General features: G+C 34.4%; 1 protein-coding gene across 7 annotated transcripts in view; it reads left to right on the top strand.

Moving 5' to 3' along the window:
• LOC145673305 (cystathionine gamma-lyase-like) overlaps positions 1-27,807 on the top strand; it is a 59,224-nt gene that overhangs the window by 396 nt on the left and 31,021 nt on the right. For 3 of the 7 annotated variants that reach the window (XM_081742897.1, XM_081742890.1, XM_081742894.1), the window contains exons 2-4: positions 11,910-12,068; positions 16,249-16,330; positions 25,801-26,006. In XM_081742897.1, the coding sequence (XP_081599023.1) occupies positions 11,919-12,068; positions 16,249-16,330; positions 25,801-26,006 (438 nt within the window). In that variant the 5' untranslated portion in view covers positions 11,910-11,918. Of the gene's footprint in view, positions 1-152; positions 592-2,931; positions 2,956-9,398; positions 9,506-9,711; positions 9,846-11,909; positions 12,069-16,248; positions 16,331-25,800; positions 26,007-27,807 lie in introns of those variants that run through there. The other 4 variants (XM_081742895.1, XM_081742896.1, XM_081742893.1 and 1 more) reach the window with 4 other exon arrangements.

Genomic DNA, 27,807 nt, shown 5'->3' with positions numbered 1-27,807 from the left:
AAGTAATTTATGTTATTTCTTCGATACCGTCTCTATATTTAATTTATAAATGCACGAAGAAAATTACGTAAAATCCATCATTATTATCGATCTGTTGCCAAGCACAGTAGAAGTCGTGTCAATGGAGCGACCGATAGTTGCAAAAGCATTTTACTTGCTTTTTTCTTGGTTTAAATAATTTGTTAAGTCAGTCCGGACTGTCGTTATCCTGGCACATGCTCAAATAATTGCGTACAGATTGTTAATATGTGGACAAACTGATGTGCCCTGGACTTTGCATTTTATTACGAAATTCACTAATAGTTCTTTAGAAACTCTTTTGTAGGGTAGGAGTTGTATTCGTGTATGCAGGCTAACTTTGCAATGACTTTTCCGTACGAGTATAAATACGCTTTCGAACTGCCATGAAAAGACTGTGCAAAACAAACTAACTTGTACTATGTGGCCACTAAAACAGTCAGGCGAGGAGCACGGAAGGGGACTCGCATAGGCTAGAATACTTATAATGGCTTCACACATGTAACTTCATATTTGCGAGCATAAGATACAGGTTTCCTACATCGTGCAGGAGTAGTACGCCGGTGAGAAATAGTATGTTACACAGTCGTCTTTGATTTTAATCCTACTATAGCCCTTGAAATGGTTTCATGCTTGTAACATCAGACTTGTAAACATGAAATCTGTTTTACACATCGCGAAACATTCCTCCGAGAGTGGAATTTAATTTCCTACGCAATCTTCTTTCATATACACAATGATTTTAATCGTATATTTACCATTTTTATGACGGACTAGTGTTAATCAGTATTTTTTTTTTTTTTAATTATTCATTACATCATCTATTTTATTAGCAACTTCATAGGGCACGTTTCTGCAGGAACCAAATCATTTACGTACAGTGAAAAAAAAAGAAAACGTTCCAGTTTGACTCTCAGCAACTTGAGTTGATTTTCAGTTTAACGTCCCTTTTCAGCAGCGAGGATATATGAGACGTAGACCCACTGATTAACATGGAATCCGAACCACATGAGCTCCCGCCGGGAATCGAACCCGGGCCTCCCACTCCAAAGGCGCGTACACTAACCGCTTAGCCACGGATGTGCTCTCAGCAACTTGAACCATGCCTTTCAGTCGTACATCCTGTTGATCACGTTTTACAGTGAAATATGAACTAGTAGGTAGCGGAGACAATGATGGAGACACTCAATGTAATGCATGAATCGGCATTAACAAGACTTTTAGTTATAGCTATGCATTTGTTACGTAACGTAAAAATAACAAATATTTGTTATTGTTGTATATCTGTTAAGAAAGCGAAAACCGTAAAAATAATAACTTGAAAATTTTGAGCATTTCATTTGTATAAAAGAAGGGAGTATTAGGATAAAAAATGAGTGATTTTCTGATAGACCCCAGAGATGACTACTGGAATTATCGGTGGTGCTATTTAGCCGGTTCGCAAGAACCGGTTGTTAAAATATTTTGAGTTCGCACGTACTTTCGTACATTCTTGTTGTACATTTTTACACCATATCAGTATATTTCCCAAAATCTTTTTTTTAGTAAAATTTTTAATAGAGTGGGCCTATATTCAAAGTCACACACAAGATCTCGGAAACGTTCAATAAAGTTCCATGTAATCAAAAACAAATGTCCATGCTTCTTTCTGTAAATTGATAATAATCCTTTACGAACCTCAACTTTTGTTATGGTATCTATAGCTTTCCGTTCAAGCGATTCCGTATCCAACATCAAACAATCATGCTTTAACTGTCCACCTTCCAAAAAAACCGCATGCAATACAAATACAAATATCGTCTGGTTTCCAATATATTATACACTCTTTTATACAATCCAATGATGTACATTCTACAGTACACTCACATGGTAACTTCAAAAATTCTTCCAATTCTGCACCGGGGAATTACTCACTGTTGGTTTGGTTTTTCCCAGACATAAACTCAAACATGCATACATATGCCATGATCTAGTCGAGTGAAAAAAAGGAGAAAAACAAATTTGTGAAAACACCTCTGTACTTCTCTCATTCGCTGGCATTCTTGTGAAAACAAGCAACTTTGTTTCCAACTCTTAATTGTTAATTTTTTTGAGTGCTCTATATTTGTAGCGATGAGAATAAACATTTGAAATTTTCAGACAACAAAAGACTGGTTTTAATAAAGCTTTGAAGCTACATGTACTAAATCTCACTAACAAAAATACACTATTGTGTATTGTCATAGGTTTTTCCCTCCTTAAGAGTAGGTTTTGTTTGAACGTGGCACTACAAAACATAATAGAAACAGACCTACGGTGGTAATTTGGTGTTGCGTTCTACAACGTAAGAACTCTTGTATCTAACTTGTCAGTGCCGAATTTACGTATAAGCTAAACAAGCTATAGCTTAGGACCCCGCTATCTTGGGGGCACCAAAAATTAAAGGAAACAACTGGATATACATTTCGAAAAAAAATAAATAATAAATCTACATGTAGCAACAGTGCTTCGTTTTATGTATATTACTGTGATGTAAGTAATGGGGGCCCCTTCTGCTAGTCTGCCTCCTAAAATATCACTAGTTCCATCATTTCTGTATATAGGGTGCCTACGTTCATCTTGATATTTAAAGGGCCCCATTATCTTCAATAGCTTAGGGCCCCACCAAACCTAAATCAGACTCTGTACCAACACTGTACTAAATCCAACACTGCTACTATCACGAAACGAGTTATCAGCTCTACAGCGATACTGGAAGGGAAGTGCCGCCTGTTTTGATTCAAACACTGGTTGACACGTTTCACCATGTTGGCAGCAACTTTAGGAAGAGTAGAAGTGTTAATGTCAATGGTACTGCAAATGTTCGTTTGCAGGTCTTGTACAGTTCCAGAATTGTTCTTGTGTATCTCTTGCTTTAAGTAGCCCCATAGAAATGAATAGCAATGTTGCCGGGTGCATGTAAGTAAAAGTTTTATCATAATAATTTCAAAAGTTTCTTTTTCGTTGTTTTCAGAAATTGCTTCAAAGTTTCTTTTTCGTTGTTTTCAGAAATTGCATAATGTAGAGAGATCTTTGACACATCTTTTGATGTACTGAAACATCAGCAATGTTGCCAATTCAGAGTGTTAATTTATGAAAACTACGATTTTCCTAGTTCCCCCTTTACAGAGACCTCATCCGATTAGTTATGGGTGGAAACGAAAAATTCTTTTTTCTGATCCATAGTTTCCAAACTACTCCAACTAAACAAACTGAAAATTAACGACAGAACATCCATATGTATGAGTTATGAATCAATTTACATGTTTTGAAAAAAAAAATTACACCTTCGGCTACATCTGGCAACATTGTGTGGTTTCTAGTTACTTCAATCGTTGCTTCCTAGTTAAAAATATATGCATGAACAAAGCTTCATTTTGGTATAACTATTGTGTGTGTATTGCTTCAGGTTCAGAAGTTCTACTAGCTCAAACTCCAGGTTGCATTGTATATTGGACATCCTGTATATATATATATATATATATATATATATATATATATATATATACATACAGAGTGTTAATGAACTATACCGACAAACTGTCAGGGGTGATTCCTCACATCAAAATAACAGAACAAGTTTATATGGACCTATGGTGAAAAGTGCATAGTTTCAGAGCTAGGGCTGTCCAAAATCGCGAAAAAAGCTAAATTTCAACAGGCTCTTATTTCGAAATCGAGAAACTGTGGATGGTGGTCATTATCACCGTAAAGGAAGTCACGCATACACAATTTATAAATGGGTGTTTCATCAATTTTCAATACGAGTACAGGGTATTCCCTACAGAATGTAGTTGTGAGATATACTCTTAACAGAATTTTCAGATATGCCCTGATTTCAAGGAGGGTCCAAATTAGACAAAAGGTAAGTCTTGACAACAGTGGATACCTAATGCTTCGGAGAGAAGTCGGAAGTGTTAGGAACCAGCAGCTCCATGTGTTTTTGTATTCGGAATAACGTGTGTTGCGATGTATTTCGTCATGTTATATTTCATGTTTTCTTCAGTCATAAGCGTGAAAGAAGACATCGCAGCATACATTTTCCCGAATACGAGAGACTATGCTGCTGACGATCCTTAACACTTCCAACATTCCGCCAAAGGAGTCCGTGTTTACTGTTGTCAAGGCTTATCCTTTGAATACTTTGGACCAATCATAAAGTCAGAGCATATCTCAGAAATCAATTTATGACATGTGTGGGAATTTCACTCTGTACACCATTTGAATAGTAGTAAAATATGCGTTTTTGGATTGCGTATGCATGACTTCATTTACACTGATAAGGACCACCATCCACAGTTTCTCGAATTCGAAATAGAGCCTCTTGAAATTTGGCTTTTTCACTATTTTGAACAGCCCTAACTCTAAAACTATGCACTTTTCCCCACAGGTTCATATGAACTTTTTCTCTTATTTTGATGTAAGGAATCACCTCTTACAGTTTGTTGGTACAGTTCATTACCAACATATATAGTTCAACACCCTAATATATCTTACTATATATTATTAACAAGAAAAAAGAATGCTTAGTATGGGCATGTGATGAACGAAATTTCATGTATATCCATCCAGTGGTGCTATTCTAATTTTTTAAACAACCGGTTCTATAATATATACATGAAATTTCGTTTATTACATGCCCATACTAAGCATTATCTTTTTTTCTTGTTAATAATATACAGTAAGATTCACAAAGCCATCTATCTATCTATCTATCTATATATATATATATATACTCACTCGCACACACTTCTGGACAAAGTTAAAGACCTTGTTCTCCAACCTTATTCAAACCCCCACAATCCTCGGAAGCATGTGAGGTGTCATCCTTCTCGGTATTGTAGTTTTTCCGTTCACATAAACACGCACTATGGTTTCTATCGAAAACTGACCTAAACGTAGCATTTTTGAAAAAAAAAAAAAAAAAGGTTAGAGGGTCGGAAACTGAGGCAACATTGGTTTTCAACAAGCAGGATTTATAAATCTCTACCACGTGTCACAAAATAAGTTTTTAGAGGTTTTCCAGAATTCCTTTAAAAAAAAACTCTATCCTTGTTCTGTACTATATATATATATATATATATATATATATATATATATATATATCAGTAGTCAGCCTCCCGTAAAAGTGCACGGGCTGAGTACTGGTATCTCGAAAGCGAGTCAGCTATTAATATTATTACGACAACTCCAGAAGCTCCTGATGTTTATTTTTTCACCCACTCCTTTATGTAAGTAAATAGAAATGAATACAAGAAAAGTGGAAGCTTTGACAGGGAATCTTAGACAAATTCACCAGTATTGAAAAGATACTCTTACAATGCACTGAAAGCAGTAGAAAGTGAAATGATTATACATAGAACTTCCACATTTCTAGACTAAAAAAACTCGGGACATTTTATAAAATTTTACAGCATTTTATTGTAATGAGCTTGTTTCTTGCTGGAATAGAAAAATTAATTTAAAAAAAAATATATTGGCCAACTGTCACCAAAAGCGGAACATTTAAAAAGTATTCCACGAGTGAAATAAGTTTTGAAGAGAAACCGGGATATTTGGATATTTGAATGTTTGGGAGGGGGGGATAGATAATTTAAATCCGGGACTCCCGGTTAAACTGAGAGCCCTACGATACGTGAAAGGTGAAAAAAAACAAAAACAACAAAAAAAAAAACTTCATCGCTGCACTATGCAAGATAAAATTTGTGGTTGAGCATCTTAAAAAGAAGAAAAATGAAACCAGATCCAACATTAACAAATAGCGAAAGGAAAGCTAGGTGAGTGGATTATTTGAATCGCTGATGTTGGATTTTACGAAATAAAACGGATATCTTTAATACATCACACAATATTGTAACAGTTCAAAAATAGCTATCCAGGACAGGGATAGTTGAAATTGTTCTTAAGAAATAATCTGGTATTAATTTCCAGAGTTCCTGATGGTGTTTTCTATGCAACAGGAAGATTTACTGAAGAATTTATTCGGAATTGGTTTAAAGAGCTCGGAGGAATACCTTCAAAGTACTAACGCATCCGATATTCTTCAAGAAGCCATCTGAATCTTTGATGATGATGAAATTACTTTAGTTTTAGATTCTGTCCCTAAATTGGTGAAGTTATCGGACCGAATGGTTGAAACAGTATTCATGATGTCCATCCTGAAAGTAATAAAGAAAACAATTAGTGGTCTCCTAGTTTTCTCTGCAAATGGCGAAACTTTATTTCAAATGGTTATTTATTTTTAGTGTATTTATTTATTAATTTGTATGTTGGATCACCATGTGATGCCATAGGAACCTGTGACAAAAGACTAATGTTTCGAAAGATGAGAATCAGACAGGATTAGGAGTGGCATTTTTCATGAATATATCGTAAATGTTTTACACAAATGGTTGGAATATAAAAAAGTTGACAAAAAAGTAATTGTATTTGTTGCTGTACATCACACCCATCTAACTATGGAACTTAGTGTGTTTCTCGGCCTCACTTCATGATTTATCGGAGCCGCGGTGGCTCAGTGGTAGAGCGTTCACCTCTGGTGCGTGGGGTCCCTGGTTTGATCCCAGCTCGCACTAAGTGATTTAGTGGTGGACAAACACCGTGTGCGTGAGTTTTCTCGGGGTTCTCCCGTTTCTTCCCACTTTATTAGTTCTACCATTGCATTCATTTTTCATTATCACCGTCTCATTCAGCCTAGTCGCCATAATCGTGGGACGTAAAGCTGGAAAATGTTATTTTTCAATGACATGCTATAAAGAGAGAACTCAATACACTTCCATTTGTGATTTTGCTAGAAAATTGAAATTTTATCTGTTATCTTTGTAGTGTCGTGTAATAAGTTACTAAACCTCCGTGATCTTACATGTTGTTCTTGTCATGCTGACTTCAGGTTTGTAGATAGCTGACTTCTATAATGTAGTGGCTAAATACTGGTATATTTTGGCATATTCGTTAAATTTATAAATATTCTTAAGGTCCTAAAGAGTAACAAAAAAATCATTCCTTTCATTATAAACCGGATTAAATAATGTATACAAATCTTATAAAGTAGACTTATTTTGTTGAAAATTGACATCAAAATTCACAAATAAGCTTAAAATTAAGAGTTAGGAGGCTGAGTTCTGGCAGATTCACCCTATAGCAAGGAAGTTTTTTTTTTTTAATGGGAAGGATTTTTTCCGGATGGCGGTTGAGAGTCGTTTACGCCAAGAAAATCATAAATGTGCGTGCTGCTAACTCACTATATGGCCTGCGGAACTCGAAGGTTCAGTGCCACGTTCACAAAGGTTATCCATTGACTTCTATTCTTAGCCAACTAGATCCAGTTTCTACTTGTATTTCTATTTCTGTGAGATCCATCTTAATATTATCCTCCCATCTGCGCCTAGGTCTTCCTAATGGTCGTTTTCCGATTGGATTTGAAAGTGTTCCTACTTTCTTCCATTCTGGCTACATGACCTGCCAATCTGATCCTCCTAGACTTGACCCTAACTATGTTTGGTAAACGGTATATACTATGCAGTTCTCATTATGAAGGTTCCATCATTCCTCATTCCCGTTCTTTTCAGACCTAAATATTCGTCTCAGGATTTTATTTTCAAATACTTCCAGTCTGCGTTCTTCCCTCAAAGCGACCATGTTTCCCAACTACACAGCACAACAGGCATGATTATCGTTTTATATATTTTAAGCTTCAAATTCCTCGACGGAATTCGCGACGATCCAAGATTTTGAAGTGAGCAATAACACGAATTTCCTGCTTTCATTGGACGTTTAATTTCTTCCTGGCTATGGTTATGTTCTGTTAACATTGATCCTAGATATTTGAAAGTATCCACTTTGTCGAAAGTATTGCAGTATTACGATCCTGGCGAACTTTCATGTATTTACTTTTCTCTGCATGTACTTCCAAACCCATGTCCCTGCATGTTTAGTAAGACTATACATTGCTTTCTATTGTTCGTCTAACATCCGCTGTCATCAGTATGTGCCATAACCTGGTGATTACCATTCAGCTCTAGACCTTGGTTGTTATCTTTGATTTTCCTTATAGCGTACTCCATAACAAAATTTATTAATAATGACAAGTTAGTGGTACATTAAAAAAAATAATAATACTTTTGAACATAGTATCTGCCTTTTGATATTTGAATTGATTCTATTGTAGTTTAGCCTCCAGTTTCAGCACCGATTTTATATGAGACACGGATCTAGATCCTAACACTATTTTGAATATCCCCGTTATCTCTATTTCTTAGCCCATTGATTCGTATAAAGAATAATTTTTCTGTTTTTTTTTCTTTTCTTTTTTTCAAATGAACTGGAACCAAGGGTGGCCCTAGGTAATTTGCCGCCCTCTTTTCTCCAGAAAGAACAAATCTTAGAAACCACAATTTTAATTATACACTACCTCATCATGAACAACGAAGGGGAGGGAAAGTGCATTCGCACTTAGAAAGGCCTGAACACTACAAATACAATCTCTTTGTGTCTGTTTTTTCTTTAAATAATAATCTGTTATGTTAGTGAAAGATAAAGCAGACCCACCTGTAGAGGAAAGATGGTAATCCTTTTTATAGAATTCAATATCGAGCTTCAGTCTTAATATATCAGTTTGCAATTCCAGTGCAGTTAGATCTTTTATCTTTATTTCTTGATATTCTTTCTACATCGTTAAAAAAATTGCAAAAGAAGATAGTTTCCACCTTCAAGACTTGTTTTCATATCAAAACTAAAAACAAGTCTAAATAGAACTGGTGTTCGGTACTGTTCGAGAGTTATGTTCTTGTATTTGACAATAATCAAGCAATTCATGCTGGGATTTGTTTGAGCATTTGCTTTAGCACTGTCCATGTGACCTTAAACTAATACGACCTAAACATATGTTGAGGTGTGTTAGATGATGATTTTAGATGTTAGAATATGAATGTAGTATTCAAATTGGTCAGCTTAGTAAATTTAACAATCATCATCATGAAGTCTGTTTTCAACAAGAAATGCTTATTTTAAATAATATAGTTATTACAGATTTTGCCGCTCCACACAAATGCACGTGTTGTACATATGGTAGAGCCGGTCCTGACTGGAACTTTTAGTAGTTTGATTTTACTGATTTCTTTTGAAATCTATTTAAGTGTCCCTTATTTGGTGAAAATTATATTTTGTTATATATAATTGTAGTATTTAATAATCCTATTTAATTTAAGTGGTATTAAATTTATAAATAATGCAAATTGATCTTCGAAAAGCAAGAGACATTTAACTAGAGCTAAAGAAGAAATTAGTAAAAATAATTTAATTAAATTGTAATTTAATTCAAATAAAACAGAAAAATAATTCTTCATATACATCAATGGGTTAAAAAAAGAAAAAAAGATGGCGTAGGCACTCGATACCGTTAATATAACTTTTTTTTTTATAAAAAAAGAGCTTCCAACTGGAATCAAATAAGATCTCCCGCACCAAAGATGTGAGTTGAATCATTTAGCCATGTAATAAACTTCAGTGTGTGGAATTGAAAAGCTGATTAGCATTGTTGGAATGTAAAATGTGTTTGAGTCCGTACTAATTATTTTAAAATAGACTTTCACTCAACAAGAACACTTTTCATCATACAAAGAAGTCCTTGTAATGCTAATTAAGTACTACTGCAATTCTGATATGGTTAAAAGTGCTTATTTATCAACGTAAGATAAGAAAGAAAAATCTGATAGATGATAATAAATGATTAAAAAATGCATTGTGTTGATAACAATTTTGCATGAACATTTTTCTTATCATAACTGTGCTAAGATTTGCTGAATAATTAGGTACCGTAAATGCTTCTATATGTATATAATTTCTTTGAATTTTTATAAATTATATATATGTATATTTTTTATTGTGAATTCATTAATAGGAATAGTAATAGCTCAAATCATGAGATAAAAATCTAGAAACTTAAAAGGCTCTCTGCATTCATCTTGGATACGAATAACAATATTTTCCTTTCTTTTCTGTTTTCTTATAACATGTATGCTATGGAATAAATCTAAAGTATTACAATAGAACTGTTGATGCTATGCCAGTTTATGCAGCCATACGTAAATTAATGCTTTATGTATATTTTTTTAAAATCAGGAAATACATTCCTAATAGGTTTATCTTGAAAATTGTTGCATGTCAGAGGAATTGCATTGCTGGGTACAGATTAGCTTTAAGAGAGCTTAATTGTTATGGGTTTAAATGTAGAATATAAATACAGCGTGCAGGCATATATCGTAAAAAGGTAGTGAAATAAAGAACAACCTACCTGTGCTAGGTGGCCACTAAAAGCATAAATTGCATCTAACTCAAGCAAGTGTAGGGTAAGCTAGTAGACTAGACGAGGTGCGGCTGGAGGGAGCAGGCACGTCAGCGAGGATGGGTATGCACATGACTAAGATTGTGAAATAACATTGCTTTACTATGCCTTAAGTGTTCAAAAGCTTTCAAATGCTTCTATCGTTTCAGATAATGATTAAATAGAATGTATTCAGATAGAAATTAAGTTAATTTTAGCTTCCTTGTGGAGTATTCCGTGCCTATATACCTAGGTATATATAAAATTTTACAAATCTATTGTTGCATAAACCAGGATGGTGTCGAAATATTAGTGGAGATTTATACAAGGGATGTTGGAAAATTATCTTTTTAGTTTAACGCCCCACGGTTATGCCCTTTAGGCTAGAGGAGAGGATGATTAATGAAAGTGAACGTTCGTGAAATTGAATTTTTTCCACTCCCACTAGGACCATGGACACCAAACGCACACTTTCTAGCTATTAGACCAGCGGGGGAGAGTCCATGGCTGCTGGGAAAGTTATTGAAATCTATAACATCAAAGACAACAAATTCTGGAAATAGCTTTATTGTTTTTCAAAGTATTTACTTTTAAGATTGGTATACTTTGCATACTCAAACCAATTTTGAAAACATATTTTCATCCGAGCCTGCTACCTCAGAAACTGCTGTTCGGAATACATCAACAGCTGCTTCAGGCGATACAAATCGCTCACTATCTAGCTTAATTTTCATGTGTGGAAAGAAAATACTTATCTATACTGCCTTTGTCTATGCAGGAAGTTTGGTTCTAGTAAAGAAATATTTAAAGTTTAAGAACTGAAAATTTATTATTATTTGAGACTACGAATCAATGTAAATATTCCTTAATTATCACATAGTGACGATGATGACAGTCATCAAAACGTATATGAAGAAATTAATAATACGAGTGCTTAAATAGAGTTTAAGGCTTGTATTTCAGACCAAAAATGTTTGATTTTCTCGGTAACTGCAATGAATAACAGAATTTTTGTTTAAGGCAAATTGTATTTGAAAGTAATTGTAAAAATTCATATTTTCTACTGTAACATGAGCAGTCCTAACATGATTTTATGTTCTCTGTTGTAAAACGAGCAGTTCTAACTTGAGTTGTTGTAAATAATAATTCGAAGACAGGCTTGATTTAGGGGAAGCTTATTCTGGGAGCGCTTAACAATTTAACGTAGAATTGAGTTATTCTACTAACGTTTTTGGATACAAGAAAAATTATTCGTTAAATTTTGATTTCCGAAAAGCTTTATTCAGAGTCGTGTAACAATTTTTGTGAAACAGTTCCATGGTTTACGATTGCGAGAAAGTGATTTACCGACCTTTCGACCGAGTGTCCCCACCGTTCATAAAATATGATAGTGCATCAAAGCAGTTTAGCTAGATCTTGATTTTGGGAAATCTTACTTGCTTTGGGAGAAGAGGAATAACGATTTTCATAAATAATATAACAACTATATGTACTTTTACCCTTGATGAGTAGCGCTTGATCTTTTAGGTATTCTTTCATTTTTATTTTACAGACAGGAAAAATGTCAGGTGAATTCCTTCCTCAGGATCCAGGATTCGCAACTAAAGCCATTCATACAGGACAGGATCCAGAACAATGGAAATCTTGCGCCCTTGTACCTCCCATATCTCTCGCTAATACATATAAGCAGGACGGACCAGCTCAGCATAGGGTAAGTAGAGAAATATTCGCCTATAGATAGAAGTGGTCGAAATTATTTTGGGTTAAGCCTTGAATGAATACCATTAGTATTAAAGTACCCGTTGTCCAATTTATTTTATTGTAAGTTGAAATAAATTGAATTCAAAGAATTCTAAGAAAAGCAAAGTTACCCAAAAATCATAATGTTTTAGTATGTCTAATACAGTTTCAGTGAATACTTTTATTGTCATCCTCAGTTGGTTAAAACTGGCTAAATACTTCTCAATTCCATATTTGTGTGTCAAAATCATCGTTTCAGTTGTAGATTAAGGACACAGCTAACTTCTGAATATGTGGGTAATTTGATCTCCTAAGTCAGTGATTCTCAATTACTTCTGAGTTGCGGATTCCCTTTTTATTTTTAAGGCAAGATACGAACTCCACCTTTAAATTTTAGGTACTTGTATAGTAATGGTAGTTGAGAAGTAGTAACAATACTATGGATTAACATGTTTATTGGGACTTTCAGATTGGTAACACTTCAGGATGATGTGGATGAAGTACTGAATAGAATATAAAATCCAAGGTATATTAACGGTTGCAGTCCCGCTATGATGGAAACATGCAAACAAAAGACCCACTATATTTTTAAGACGTGAGAAAATGGGTCTGAAAAGATTCGTAAACAAGACTGCCTCCTGTGGATCTCATTTCTGTTGTGTCCAAGGATATCGCACAAACTAAATAAAAAGCTAAAAGATACAATCTTAGTTTTAATCTCCTCAAGAACGCGGAAAAAACTTTTTAAGTCAGTACCGAAATTGGTTCGTGGAGAAAACCAGCCTAAGTGCTATATGTCATGCTTATTACGCTTGTGATGCTTCCTATATTGGAATGACCAAAAGAAGTATTGGTACTAGAGAAGAAACATATCAAAGAGTCGTGCGAGAGTAAGCAAGCTGTTTCAGTCCTACCAAAACATTTTAAAAATAACAAAACATTCAGTACAAAAGGTAAAAATGTTATATGGGGCCCCTAAAATATTGAAACTAATGCATTTGAAGATTATTATGATAGGACAAAAAGCTCATTTTTGAAGATAGAAAAAGGAAACCTTCAGAAGACCCGGAATACAATTATTACAAACAGAATATGGAAGAGTGAAATTGATTCACTGAAAATTCAGGCTATACTAGTATGTCTAGAAACATGAAATTTTGAAAGAAAATTACCTTTATTGCGAGAACAATGAATAAGAAAGGATATTTTTGAAATATGTATGCTAAGTAAGGTAAAGAGAATTGAAATGTTTGATCAAGAATAGAGTACCACATGAATCTCTGATGTTAGAGAGATGAAATTCGGTATATACGCTCCTCATTAAAAATGAGGGGACATGTGTCACACTATTTTAGAAAATTCCCGTTTTAAGGGGAAACGGGCGTTTTCTATTTTCTTTACCGTATTGAAAGCGACGTTGTCAATTGCTTGTGATCTCTGAAAACTTTAAAATGAATTTTAGAACATATTTAGTACCTATACCCGCCGCAAAAACTCTTCGGATCTCATATGAAAGCTGTCGTAGTAGATCTTTTCGCTTTGTATTCTTGTATCTAGTGTTGTTTTGTTTCGAACACAGATTGTGTCTGCATGAATGGATCTGACAACGGTGTATTACTGCTGATACGCGAGTTCACTTCATTTTGTATCATTGGTTAACACATGAAGGGTGACTTTCTACTATATGTGTGTTATGAATTGATTTGTTTTTGTATGATGCACTTTGTGTTTGATAATTTAGTACTGTATTTGTGTGAAGCATTGATGATATGCCAGGAAAGTACTGTAGTAGTGCGTAAAAAGCCAGCATCATTGCATGGCGAAGTGAAAACGTTCCTATAAAGACGATATGCAAACGTACAGGTCGTGCAAAATCAACCATAATGAAAGTTCTGGCATCCGCCAGAGGACTGCCTCTGACTGTGGCTCCAAAGAACAAATTCGGTAGTGCAAGGCCAAGAAAAACAACTAAATCTAGAGACACTCTCCTAATGAAAGAAATAAAGAAGAACCCTCGACTGACAACGGCCGAACTTCAAGAAATGCACTCGAATCTGTTGGAAAACGTTAGTGTTCGTATAGTTCAACACCGTTTGCAAAAACACCTGGATTTGCCATGTATTTCTGCTAAGAAACCTCTACTCACCGACCGCATGAAGAAACACGTCTTGTTTTCGCAAATATGCACACTGGACACCAATACGGTGGAGGAAAGTCATGTTTTCCTATGAAAATACATTCCAACTGTTCCGAATGGGAGCTGACAAGGTTTGAGGTCCATCATCTTAAAATCGGTACGACCCAAAGTATACGGTTCCGACCATTAGGCACTCCCAGTCTGTAATGGTTTGGGGGTATTTTTCAAGTGAAAAGGGTAGAGGAGGTTTATATTTCTTACCACAAAATGTAACGGTGAACGCAGATCGGTATATCAACGTTCCTTAGGACCATTTACTAGATATGCTTCATATCCACGACTGTGATTTGTTAATGCATGATAACGCTCCTTGTCAAAAAGCTAAAGAGGTATCGAATTTTCTTGAGGACCAACATATCAAGATGTTAGAATGGCCTGGGAATAGCCCCGACCTAATTACAATCGAAAATTGTTAGCAACATATAAAGATATTCTTGGGACAGAAGAATCTTCAGAACCTGCAAACCCTCCAAACAGAATTGAAGAAAATGTGCTGTATTGACATGGACTTACATTATTTCCGAAGTCTTAGTGATTCCATGCCCAAGCGCAGTCAAATGGTTCTGAAAAGTACATGAATCCGTACTAATACATGCGTTTTCTGTTGTATGTGATACATTAATAATAGCTTTTCACATAATTTTTTTGTATTTAATGTCCTTTTGCTAGGAGGTCCGAAGATTTTTTTTGCGACGGGTGTACCTCAAGTTAGGCTTCAATCATCACTTTGATTAAAGTGCTTGCCTTAAATGGGGGAGGGGTAAAGTGGGGAAATAATTAATTAATGGGGAAAATAGAATATCTCAGGAGCCTTTTAAGTTAGGAAGATGAAACTGTATTACAAATAAGGGGACACGTGACTCAATATTTTCCAGCATTCCAGTTTTAAAGGGAAAGAGGGCATTTCTACATTTTTTCGCCACATTTGATTCATTTTGTTTGTTGTATATGTGATCGCATCACGGAAAATGACTTGCTCGTGTGAAATGAATTTTGGAACGTCTTTAGTACCTACATCAAAAATTTATATTATGGCACATTGTTAAGTAGTAGGGAAGTTCATAATTTATTCAAAAAATAGATTATCTTATAGGTTTCTATAATTATAGTTTCATTGAAATTAGTGTACGAGAGTTCAAAATTTATTCCAAAAATAGATAATTTTATTAGTTTTTGTGATTATACTTTAATTGAAATGTGCATGCAAGAGAGGGAAGAGGGTTCAAATATTTTCCATAAACTTATCTTCTCCGTACGAAGAACGGGTATTTCAGCTAGATAATTATATTTTCTTAAGTGCCATATTAACGATCAGTGCATTAGCTTAAATTTAGGAGATAAAATCATTGGCATGTGAAGAAGTTAGTGTCCTTAATCTACAACTGGAATGGGATATTGACATCCAATTTTGGGATCTTAGAAGCATTTAGCAACAAGTCTTTTACCAACTGAGGAAGGTGAAAGTATTCGGTGAAACTGCATTGAATCCAATAAAGAGGTGCGTTTGTGGGTAGATCTGTTTTTCTCTTAATTTAACAGCATGTGAGGTGCATACATTATTATTTAAAAAATTCTATCCGTTTCAAAAATATTATTAGAAGAAACAGTACGGAATTGTACACATTTCCGAGAGATTATACCTTGAATAGAGCAGTTTCATCTCATTGTGAAGTTATTGCTCGACAATCTTGATCGGATTGATACGGAACACGATCCAGTTGCGAGCTTCCATTCTATTGTCTTTGGAGCTTTTAAGGTCACATTGTATGGTTCTATCTCTTGGTAGTGTGGTTTCTAAACATTTATTAATCGTAAGGTATACAGAGACATAATTCAAATATTGTTCATATTTCGTTTCATATTTGGACCCACTTTTTTACGTAGATACACTATTAGTTATATATATAGATTAAAAGAAAGATAAAATTTTGTAAAGTTAATTTCTGTATTTCAGGGATATGCATATGGCCGCAGTGCAAATCCTACTCGATTTGTGTTAGAAGCATGTCTAGCTTCCTTGGATGATGGGAAATATGGCACGTATTGTGTAAACTATTGAAGTATATAGTATGGTAGTACTAATGAACATAACTCTATCGCTTACTGCATCTGCCTATTCCTGCTGTACGCTGAAAATTTTCTTAATTATGTAGATAAGGGTTTTACAGTAATACTAATAAATCATAAAACGTTAAGGTTTTAATTTTGTATAATACGCAATTATTGTAGTAAGAGTAAAGTCAACGTATTTTGCATATTATTGTTTATTTATCGGGTTGATGATTTCGACATCTTTAAATACCTTTGGTGTATTTATTGAAGCAAATGTGTCCTAGAAATAGATCAGGTTGTCTGTCTATATTCCAATACTTTAGTTCTTCCACATATTGAATTGAAACATCTTAAAGCACTGTATATATATATATATATATATATATATATATATATATATATATATGTGTGTGTGTGTGTGTATGTTTCAATTCAATATGTGGAAGAACTAAAGTATATATATATATATATATAAAGCAGTTGACTTTCACGGGATTAAACACTGGCACATAAGCTGAACAACTAAACGAAGTATATCAGTAGGTATTTTTGCTTGTAACGAACTGATTGTGCTTAAAATTCCGGAATATGGTGACGGGCATCTTGAGCTACTTCTAGGAGACATTTTCTTCAATAAAGACATCAGAGATATATAAAGGTGTCGAAATCACGAACCTGATAAATAAAATAGCAAGAAAACGCAAGGTACGTTGATTTATTCTTTCATTATATTAATAAATCAATAGAATTCATCTGATTTCTTCTAATTGTTTCTATCATTAACGTGTATGTATTCTTCTACCTGCTTGATGATTTCCATGGTTCCTCCTTGATGCTTCATCTATTTGTATGCTTGTCTGCATTCTGTCTGGTAGAATTAATTAAATTGATCCAAGGTAGTGTGCCTCGCAGTTTGAAGAATTCAAGGGAAAGATAATGTTTAAATTATCCTCAAGGATGGGACAACTTTCTTTATTAGTCTATCTTCTATAAACTGTATACTGCTGATTTTTCTTCTTTTCAGACACTTCTAAATTATGGGATTCTATTTTCAAAGAATGTATAAAATTGTGTATTTCTGCCTGAATTAGCTTCTTGTGTACATTTTCCATTTTCAGGATTCCGTTTTATTATTTCTTTGTTGCAAAATGGGGCGCACAGTTGCTCAGTGGTAGAATGCTTACCTCTGGTGCTTGGGGAACCTGGTTCGATCCACTGTCAAAGTAAGTTCGTGGTGGACAACATCGTATCCGTGGATTTTCTCTGGGTACTCCCGTTTTTTCCCACATTCTCATTCCAACAATAAATTTCAATTTTCTCTTATTTATGTAAAAATTTTCTATTTTTTTTTTTTCATTTTTCTTATAAAATAAGTTTACATGAAGGGACCGCGATGGGAGTAGAGTGCATACATCTGGTATGTGAAGTCCGTGGTTTGATATCAGCTTCCACCAAGTGGGCTTTGTGATGAACAAACACAGTGTCCATGGGGTTTCTCGGGTTCTCCCGTTCATCACACTTTTTTCATTCCACCATTATCATTGTCTCCTACGTAGTTTGAGCATAATCGTTGGACGTTAAACAAAAAACGAACAAAAGCGTAGTTTTTCATGTATATGTGTTAAAATACTGTATCAGATAGTTTGGAACGTAACTAGTAACAAATGAATTATGGTTCGATCATCATTAAGTTGCTTTTTACTGTTACTTTACTCGGTTAAACATCTAGTACTAGAAGAAATACTTATCAACCTAAACATGAAGATCTTTTTAATGCAGTGATTTTCTGTCCTTCCTTGCTCTATAGGGTTAAGGCGCAATTTTGTGATTATTGTAGTGTAATGCACCGAGTATTTGATGTGTTATATATAGAGAGAGTTGGAACAAAGAGGTCTGCTAAATTGGAAAATTAATACTTGCCAGAAAACAACAAAATCATAATCACAACTCTTTGAGTATTTGGTACAGTCACCCACAAGTACACCATGAGCATCTTCGCTGAATTTCTTTATCAGGTAGGAGGGTTTTATCGTTTTTCTCTATAACTCAATATTTTATTTCTTTTCTTTCTGCCTGATGATTAAATTTAGCGAAAGGGCTCTAGTATAAAACTCAAGATCTTAACTTGTACTTCCTTATTGCCATAAACTGTTACTCGTGTTTACAAAAATATTTCTAGGTTGTATTTCAGTTCTCTTTGGAACCATTTTCAAGCACAGGTGTGACGCAAGCAAGAAAATATTTATGATTACATTAATATATCACTCCAAGACTTGTAAATAGGCAAATCGGCACCGAGTCCTGTTAATTCTATTCAGTACTTTTTAGTTTTTGTTTTTTCCCAAATAAAACATTTGCCTTAATTTCTTTACTACTTCCCGCGGTGGCTCAGTGGTAGAGCGTTCACCTCCGGTGCTTGGGGTTCCTGGTTCGATCCCAGCTCGCGCCGTGTGGACTTTGTGGTGGACAAACAACGTGCTCGCGTGTTTTCTCGGGGTCCTCCCGTTTCTTCCCACTTTCTTCATTCCACCATTTCACTCATCTCTCATCATCACCGTCTCCTTTGGCCTAACCGGCATAACCGTGGGACGTAAAACTTAAAGATTTCATTTTCATTTTTTTTTCTTCTTTACTACTTCCTAATGTCCAATCGCTGTTAGTTTGTTAAACCTCTTATTAAAGGGCTTGCAAAATTATAGAATAAATATTATATTACTTACAATTTATGCACTCCTTGTGATTTGAGCTATGTATCCTAGTGCATAGTTTAGAAATTAAGGCTCATAATATACTTTTTAGTGTTGTATTTGTTTTTTACTACTTTCTGGTAAATAATTCATTTATACCTAGGGGGTAAATATTTCATTTATACCATATATATGCACGTGGATCGCTCAAGGGAAAAGTTCCCTATTTTTCACTCCACGGTGTTTCGAATTCGAAATAGCACATGTTAAAATTGAACTTTTTCACGATTTTGGGCAGCCCTAGCTCTGAGACTATGCACTTTTCCAAATGAACTTTCTCTCTTATTTTGATGTAAGGAATCATTTAGTTTGTCAGTATAGTTCATTAGTAGATAACTAGATAGATAAATAGATGAGCGACTCGGGCGACACTTCCAGTAATGATAAGCGCCACTTCCAGTAAAATTTAGTTACTACGGGGAATGAGTTGTGATCGAATCACAGAAGAGTGTGTAGGTAGTTGTAGTTTAATTTCGGAAATGTACCTGAAGAAGGCAGAGCAATCTTGTTTGGTATGTGTCGTTGCATTGAATTCCATTTAAATGGTATATAATAAGTGAATTATCACTTAATTGTGCATAAACTTATTATTATTATTATTATTAACATGGAACAGAATGGGCAATTAAAATAATATTTTTCAGTGCGAATATTTGCATACGCGGAAGGTGAAGGAATAGTTAAAAGCATCCAAAAGTGAGAGTAATCTGAGGCCAAGGTTGTGTGAACTGGAAACTAAATTTTCCCACAACAACCAAAACTATAGCATAACATCTAGCTGATCTCGATATGTGCTTCTGTGATCTGTTGTGTTCAAGAAAAAATAAAAACTTAAATTTGACGTCGTAATTTGGACGAATAACACACGAATTTCAGGAAACTGGACAGAAAAACAGAAATAACCAATACTCTATATTTTTCTACACAACAACAATATTTATCAGGAACTATTTTTTGGATTTTCTAAGATTCAAAAATATATTGTCAAAATTTCCAAAAAGCAAAAATAGTTGAAACAAACAAGGACATTTACGACTATAAAAAGATAGATTATATAAATCAAGGGATCATTCCATTTCCAGCATTCATTCTATATATTGGATCCATTCAACTTTTTACAGCTTCGTCATAAAGTCCCTGAGTAGCAAACAAGATATTAATTATAAATTCAGAAAGAAAATAATAAGTATAATTGAGGAGTTTAGTGTAATAAGGGCGTAAGCGAGTTTATATATATATATATATATATATATATATATATATATATATATATATATATATATATATATATATATATATATATATATATATATATATATATATATATATATATATATGTGTGTGTGTGTGTGTGTGTGTGTGTGTGTGTGTGTGTGTGTGTGTGTGTGTGTGTGTGTGTGTGTGTGTGTGTGTGTGTGTGTGTGTGTGTGTGTGTGTGTGAGAGAGAGAGAGAGAGAGAGAGAGAGAGAGAGAGAGAGAGAGAGAGAGAGAGAGAGATTTTGTTTGTTTGTTTGTTTCGTCTTTTGCATTTTATTTGATTGTCAACTTATATGTAATTGTTTCTTTTATTCAAAATATTATTTAATTTCATTATGCATTCGTATTATTATTTTTATTCAATTTATTTTATTACACAATCTGTCACATCTGAATGAAATGTTATGAATCATTTGGGTAATGGTCTCTATGTGACAGGCAATGCACTATAACTATACTACCGATACTACCAGTTCCATTATCATGGTATATTAATACACATTGCAATGAATATAATTTGTTTTTATATGTTTTAGTGGTCAACCTTTCTATTCATTTTTCTCAGTTTAATCGAATATATATATATATATATATATATATATATATATATATATATATAATATCAATCATGTTTTCTTAATATTATAGTAAGTATCGACCGGTGCAAATGAATCAAACATGTGCACACTTATTAACCGAATTTTACATTCAACATTTCGTGACATTTAGTCTTCTAAGCGTTGCAAGACGGCTATTTCCTTTAAGAGGGTGTATTATAAACATATATACAGTTCTTTACATGTGATAATGGAAGAAATAACCGATTTTATATCACACTTATTCTTCTATAGGTACCAATTCATTGGTATACAAAGAGAAATAATGCAGGATGTAACGACTGCTACAATCTAAAAGCCTAGTTCAAGGGAAGTTTTGATTCTTTCCAATACTAACGACCACCTCCCTTGAACTCACTTCTTGATTCCTAATTCGAAGTCCTAGCAACCTCGAAAGGAATCGAGAAGGGAATCTATCGCGCAACGGAAAGAAAAAATAATAAACGAAAACGGAAACAAAAAGAATGAAGAACCAGAAACTTACCTCCGGTGGATGCAGATTAGAAGGGAGAGTAATAGCTCCACTCAACTCCTTTAATAAAGCTCAACTTAAACATGTACGTATATATGAATATTTTACCTTAGTTATATTAAGTACTTTGAAAAGGGGAAAAAAAAATCATTTTCAGATACTATTTATTAACAATGCTTCAACTCAGACTGGTGTGGTAGTTAACCACACTTCTACAATTAACATAAGGTGCCAGTATATTCATTATAGTACCATAACATTGTGAGGAAAAAAAAAAAAAACTTCAATAGAACACATCTAGAATTCTGTCTGTCAATCTCATATCCAATTTGTTTACAATATCAACCATTATCAGATTTTATTGTTAACTTCTTTTTTTTTTCTTCTCACCAGAGAACTGTCCATAGACCAATAGTCGAAGTAGATTGTATTGTAACTGTTAGAAACTATTACCTGACATTTCGTCACACCACTTAAGAGAAACAACCATATTGCAGTCACAGACAACTAAATAAAGTTAAGAGTTTCACATCACTCGTCATAGGTACGACATAATAACAGAACAGAGTGATTCTCGCTTGAGCGAGCGTCAGCTGAAAGAAGTGTTACCGCTTCCGGTTCAGTTCAAGTGCTAAACACAATCAATAAAGGAACGGAGGTAATACTTACTGACATCCCCGTTCGGCAGCTCCAACCATGGGCGCATCCTACTATCGATTATAATGTAATGCAATTTATACGAAGTCAAATATAGTACACTTGACGTCTTAATCACCACTTCAGCATGATAGAATTTCCGTTCACACATTTCGTATAACTCAATATGCCGTAGCCACTCAAATAGTAATGTATACAGCCGAACATCCATTGGGCAGACACAGCAACCAATGACTAGGACGTTTAGTAATAATAATATTCCCTTTCGGGCGGACAAGTCAGGTGGACAGTAATAATAGACAATCTGGATTAGGTAGACAACGGATACGATAGTATATAACACTTCATAAAGGACAATTGGATGAGACTTTGTATATATATATATATATTAACTAGACAAATATTGGACGAATGGACGAGATATGCTTATATTTTTTTTATAGACAGACAGTTACTGAACAAACAGCAATTCGACATAACGTAGTTAGAAACACCAGCAATCTAAGCAGAGGGACAACGTTCAACTCATTACTGTAACATATGATAACCGAAGGTGGACAAACTTTGGAGAACTATAGATGCTATTCAGACAATCTTCGTAAAATGGCAACCTTACCCATGAAATCACTTGAACTTTAAACACATATAGCAAGAAGCACTGATAAATACCATCAATATATATATATATATTATATGAAATTTCACATGGACTGAAGCTTTAATAGAAAATATTCAGATACATTTCTAATACGGTTAACTCAATACTTAATGAACTTCACAACAGAGAGAGAGAGATTTACGCTACGTACGACTTACATAATGAGAGGGCTGGCTAAGACTATTCGAGGCCGCGCACGGGCTGGGCCCCTTTGGGAGAAGGTTTCCCCCATAGGAACTCTTTACTCGGACATTGTGCCGTGTATAAGATACACTCGTGAACTATACATTTTCGTACTCACAAATATTAATTTATACTTCTGAAGAACACCAGTGCTTTCGTTATCTTAACTCTAATAAACAACTGTAGATTTAATTTCTAACTCTGATAAACCACTGTAGCTAATACGAAGAAAGAATAGTTTATTCAGTAGGTTCGTGTTCCAAAATAATTCAACTGAACTAAATATAGATATATCCGTTGACCTTTGGCAGTTCGAGTTTTACTACTGAAGTTTCCCATAAAACAAGATTAAGTTCACTTTACTTCAAGGCTCACATGCAGAATAGTCATTGTAGATAGACTTAAAGTTAGTCACGTTACCTGAAGTGCTGCTACTAGAAGAAGTAATTAGTTTTTACGCCATTGTTCAGTTTACACAAGAATCACCATGTGCGTGATCAACTTCCACCTTTTATCTGTTAGAATTATCTCCCTTCCATCCAAAACCTAGGGAGAATAACGTTCTCACTATAATTTCACTCCTTGGAGCGTATTATTATGCAGAGTAAAACGACGAACTCGCTCTCAGTCCATCACAAAATAAAATTTCTTCTAACAGAAGAAAGAAAATTACGATGCCACTCTTGTTCGGCTTTTGGTGAAGTACACAGAATATATAAAGACAGTCGTTTCACCGTTTCGCTTCTCTCTCTCGTTCCCGCTGTTGGAAATTTTGGTGAAACTTTTATTACAGCTTTATTAAACAAAATAAAGATAATTCGCATAGAATATAGATATTCATGAACAAAAGATATAGTAAGAAAGAATACTACAACCTTAATTTGAACTATAATTCAACGTTAAAGACTGGCCTCATTCCGTAATGCTCCTATGCCTGTATATTCTCCTACTATGGACGACTCAATAGAAGAAGAAGAAGAACATTGATAACAAACTCAAGAGCAGTTTACTAAGAGAACCAACGTCTAAACACAACAAAATCTGCATTTCAACGCAATGTTTGCGAAAGAATAATAAACATAAGGATACTTTAAATTGCCCTATTATAAAATTACGATAATAATATGAGTAATATAATCTGATATTCACATTGAGCCTATTATTTTATCTGTAACAAACAAGGTATGTTACAAGGAACCCAAGTCTTCCGCTTTACATGCTGATGAGTTAACTATTACGTTATCAAGTCCTCTCACTGAACAACTATATATTCACTCTTGAAGTGGGTGCTCATCCACTCAGACCACTTTTCTCAACTTTCGTATACCGTTGTGTACACGGATCGGTTCGCTTATATCTATATATTAGATAGATAGATAAATATAGATAGATATTATATATATTAGATAGATATAGATATAAAGCCATCCATCTCTTTCTTTAGGTATGTTGTCCGTACTGTATGTACTTTCGCACGGGAAAAAAATTCTCGACTGACCAAACAGAAATTACGTGCACTTCAAATAATTTCGTTCATGAGTAACAAGCTTTCGCAATGATTATTATTTTAATAAAGCTACATACAGTATTATAGTTTTTGTTTCTATGTTGTGTCGTGACTTGAATAGCTATGATTAATTTTTGTATGCGTATGTATGTTTTATTACAACTTCTATACCAATTTCCGCCCTTTTCGTTTGTATCATGCCGTCATAAAATAAAACCAACCAAGCATTAAGAAGGAAAAAAATCAGAATAGTAGGTACATCTCACGATGTAATTTATTGCATATGGAAAGGAAAAGAATCAGATTCTTATCACCAAAAGGTATAATTAGGCATACATTTCTTGAAAAATGAGAAATAATTTTCTCTCTCTTATATGATACGTAAGACGTTTTCTTTTCTTTTTCTTTTTTTTTTTTTTTTTGTTTTGTTTTTCTTTCTTCAAGAAGATCGTCAGATGAAATTTGTATCAGAGGAGAAAAATGAGCAAACATTTAATAAAACAATCTTGTGTATCTTGTTTGTTTGTCATTACTCTATCTTCCGTACTTGTCTAAACTATTGTCATTTCCTTGCTTTGCTTTCAAACTTGTGTGTTTTCTGAGGTCTTGGTTTCTATTTTGATATATATATATATATCCGGCAGTCTGTGTATATATATTGTCATTGAAATGTAATGTTTCTGACACATGAGATGAAAGTACATAAAAGTGCATAACCTCAATCATTAACGGGATATATACATGTTAATCAAATAATAAATATGAGTAGTTCCCATGTCAAACACACAGTAACAGTCTTAGAAAGTAACTCAAGCGAATTTGATTGACTTAAATGAATTGTTGTAAGACAGAGGGAATTAAACTCACGTGGAGAGCAAGTATCGCTTGTAGACAAGCTCGAACTCTAAATACACAAACATATCCTACAAATGTCCTTTTGTCTCCCAATGGATGGGTCAAGCATATTTCCGCCAATTCTATCAGCATTTATTTCTTTTTAGTCGGTTCCAAAGATATCAGTTACGTGTGGAACTTACATAGTTGTTTTTAGTATTAACTTACGGATATTATAGTGAGAGAGAGAGAATTGCAATTTTGTTTTAATTTCCGAAAGAAGAAAGTTTAAAGAGAAAACGGATCAAAGATAAGGAAGGTAAAATGAAAAAATAGTGAAATACACACCTACATATGCTTTCTTTATCTGTTGTTTGGAATCCAAAATGTGAATTTTGGAACCTTACACGTAGGTCGAAACAGAGACGAAATTACTTGATTCATCCATTGTACTTTGTCAGAATCCTGTGTTTTAAATTCTTGTATCTACTAACAGTGCGTTCTGCTTATCTTCTTGTATAGCTACGACATTTGCATCTGGACTGAGCTGCATAACAGCTGTTACACATCTTCTGAATGCTGGTGACCATATAGTGTGTTGTGATGATGCATATGGTGGTACTAGTAGATACTTTAACAAAGTTGCTTCAAGAATGAATATTAAAACAACGTACGTGGATGCTACTTGCATAGAAGAGGTTGAGCGAGCAATTCAAAACAACACGAAGGTAATATATAGTTCTGACATATTTTAATCAAATTTAAAGTAATTGGAGCTATGTGGTCAAACAACGAAACAAGCGCCACAGAGCCCTTTTGTGCAGAAGAGGCAATTTTAAAAACTACAGCTCATGCTGCACCCATTTAGGATGAACTGTGCACGTGTCCGTTGTATCATTTAACTATCTGCTAGTTTTTCAGTGAAACAGACCTTCAGACAAGTAAAGGAAGCCCAAGTCTAAACGTTCTACTGAGAATCCAAGTTTTACTCAAGTTGACGCTTTTCCCGTTGGTCGACTTCACCTTAAGTTGCATATGTAGTCTATTGTGAAAAATCCTTCAGTCTGCAGTTCAATTTTCAAAACTCGTTAAGGTTACAACTCTTCATACACGTATATATAGGGGGGGGGGGGGGCGTTGTGCAAGTAAGAGCATCCAGTAGAAATTCATGGACATGCTCAACGTGAAGTGGGTGATATGCTGATGATGTAAATGTCCTTGTAACAGCAAACAATACAGATGAACTAGAAAGTAAATTAAAACAAACTGTGGATCATTTGACAAAATGGGCATCTCAGAATCACTGATGATAATTGCGAAGGAAACAAGAGCACTAAATTTTCATTACACATGTATACCTCGAATAGTATCTCGCATTATGATAAATTCAGCTTTTGCAGACTATTCAAAGTCTACTAAATTTTTAGGAGTTATAATAAGCAATAGACTTACATGGTTGTTTATATTACCAGGGCGCTTTAACTTATAAGTGGTGGAACTGGGGAAGTACAATGTTTCTGCCGCTTGGTGGTGCTAGTGCTGTTTGGTGAAAGAGAAACGGAGGAGATGCCAGAAAATGCATTGCTTAGCGCAAGAAAAACAAGTAAATATTTTTGCCCATATGCACACACTAGATGAAAAAAGAAATAGTAACCATAAAAAATCATTTACACTTTTCAAAATAACAAACTGAAGCTCAGTATGTAGAAAAAGAAATTTTAAATTTAAATTTAAAAAGGCAAATGTTTTGAGAAATTCTACTTACCCTAGCTGGAGGAAAGTTTTGTCAATTTTCTCGCAGATTTTGCAACTGATGCAGATCTTCTTTCCCTTGACATTTCTTTCGCGCGAAAAATGAATCGACACTTAATGTAGTGGAATACTAACTTTGGTAAATACATGAACAGGTGATCCTCTGAACAACATAAATTTCGGAACACTGGTATTTCGTACATTTCCACACAATCAGAAAATACGTCACCCCAAAGTGCGTCTTCTTTTTGTAGTTTCTGTTCCAATACATTGTCGACGTGTCTTATTACATCATAAAATGCTATAGAGGGGTATTTGAGGTAACTATAATCGTTGCCCCCAAAGTCTTTTAACCGAGTAAGAATATCAACGGCATTTGTATCGCTTGGAGATTCAGAATCACTTTGCAAAGATGCCAAGCAATTTTTGCACGAAACAAGTTGTTTACTTGCACTGTGAAGCAAGTAGCCACACAAATAATAAATTACATTATTCCCCCTTGCGGTTGTGCTCTGATCACTAGCGGATAAATTAAAAGGGTCTAATTCCGGTTCAATGTCAGTTAGTGTAATTGATTTCTTTATGTTGTCTTGAATGCCTTCCTTTATTTCCTTGCTTTTGTTTATCTCCATTTGAGCCATAGATCTTATCTGATGCGTAAAGGATGTTAACTTTCCATCAACGGAATCTTCACAATTTGCTTTTGAAGAAAGTGCTCCTTTCAGGGGTACGTATATGGACTGAAGCAGGTGAAGGTGGAAGAAATCAATTGATGTC

This window comes from Thermobia domestica, chromosome 16 (genome assembly GCF_964235325.1).
Source record: "Thermobia domestica chromosome 16, izTheDome1.hap1.1, whole genome shotgun sequence".
NCBI classification, from domain to species: Eukaryota; Metazoa; Arthropoda; class Insecta; order Zygentoma; family Lepismatidae; genus Thermobia; species Thermobia domestica.
Note: the sequence above shows the minus strand (reverse complement) of the source record. Positions and strands in the feature narration are given on the sequence as shown.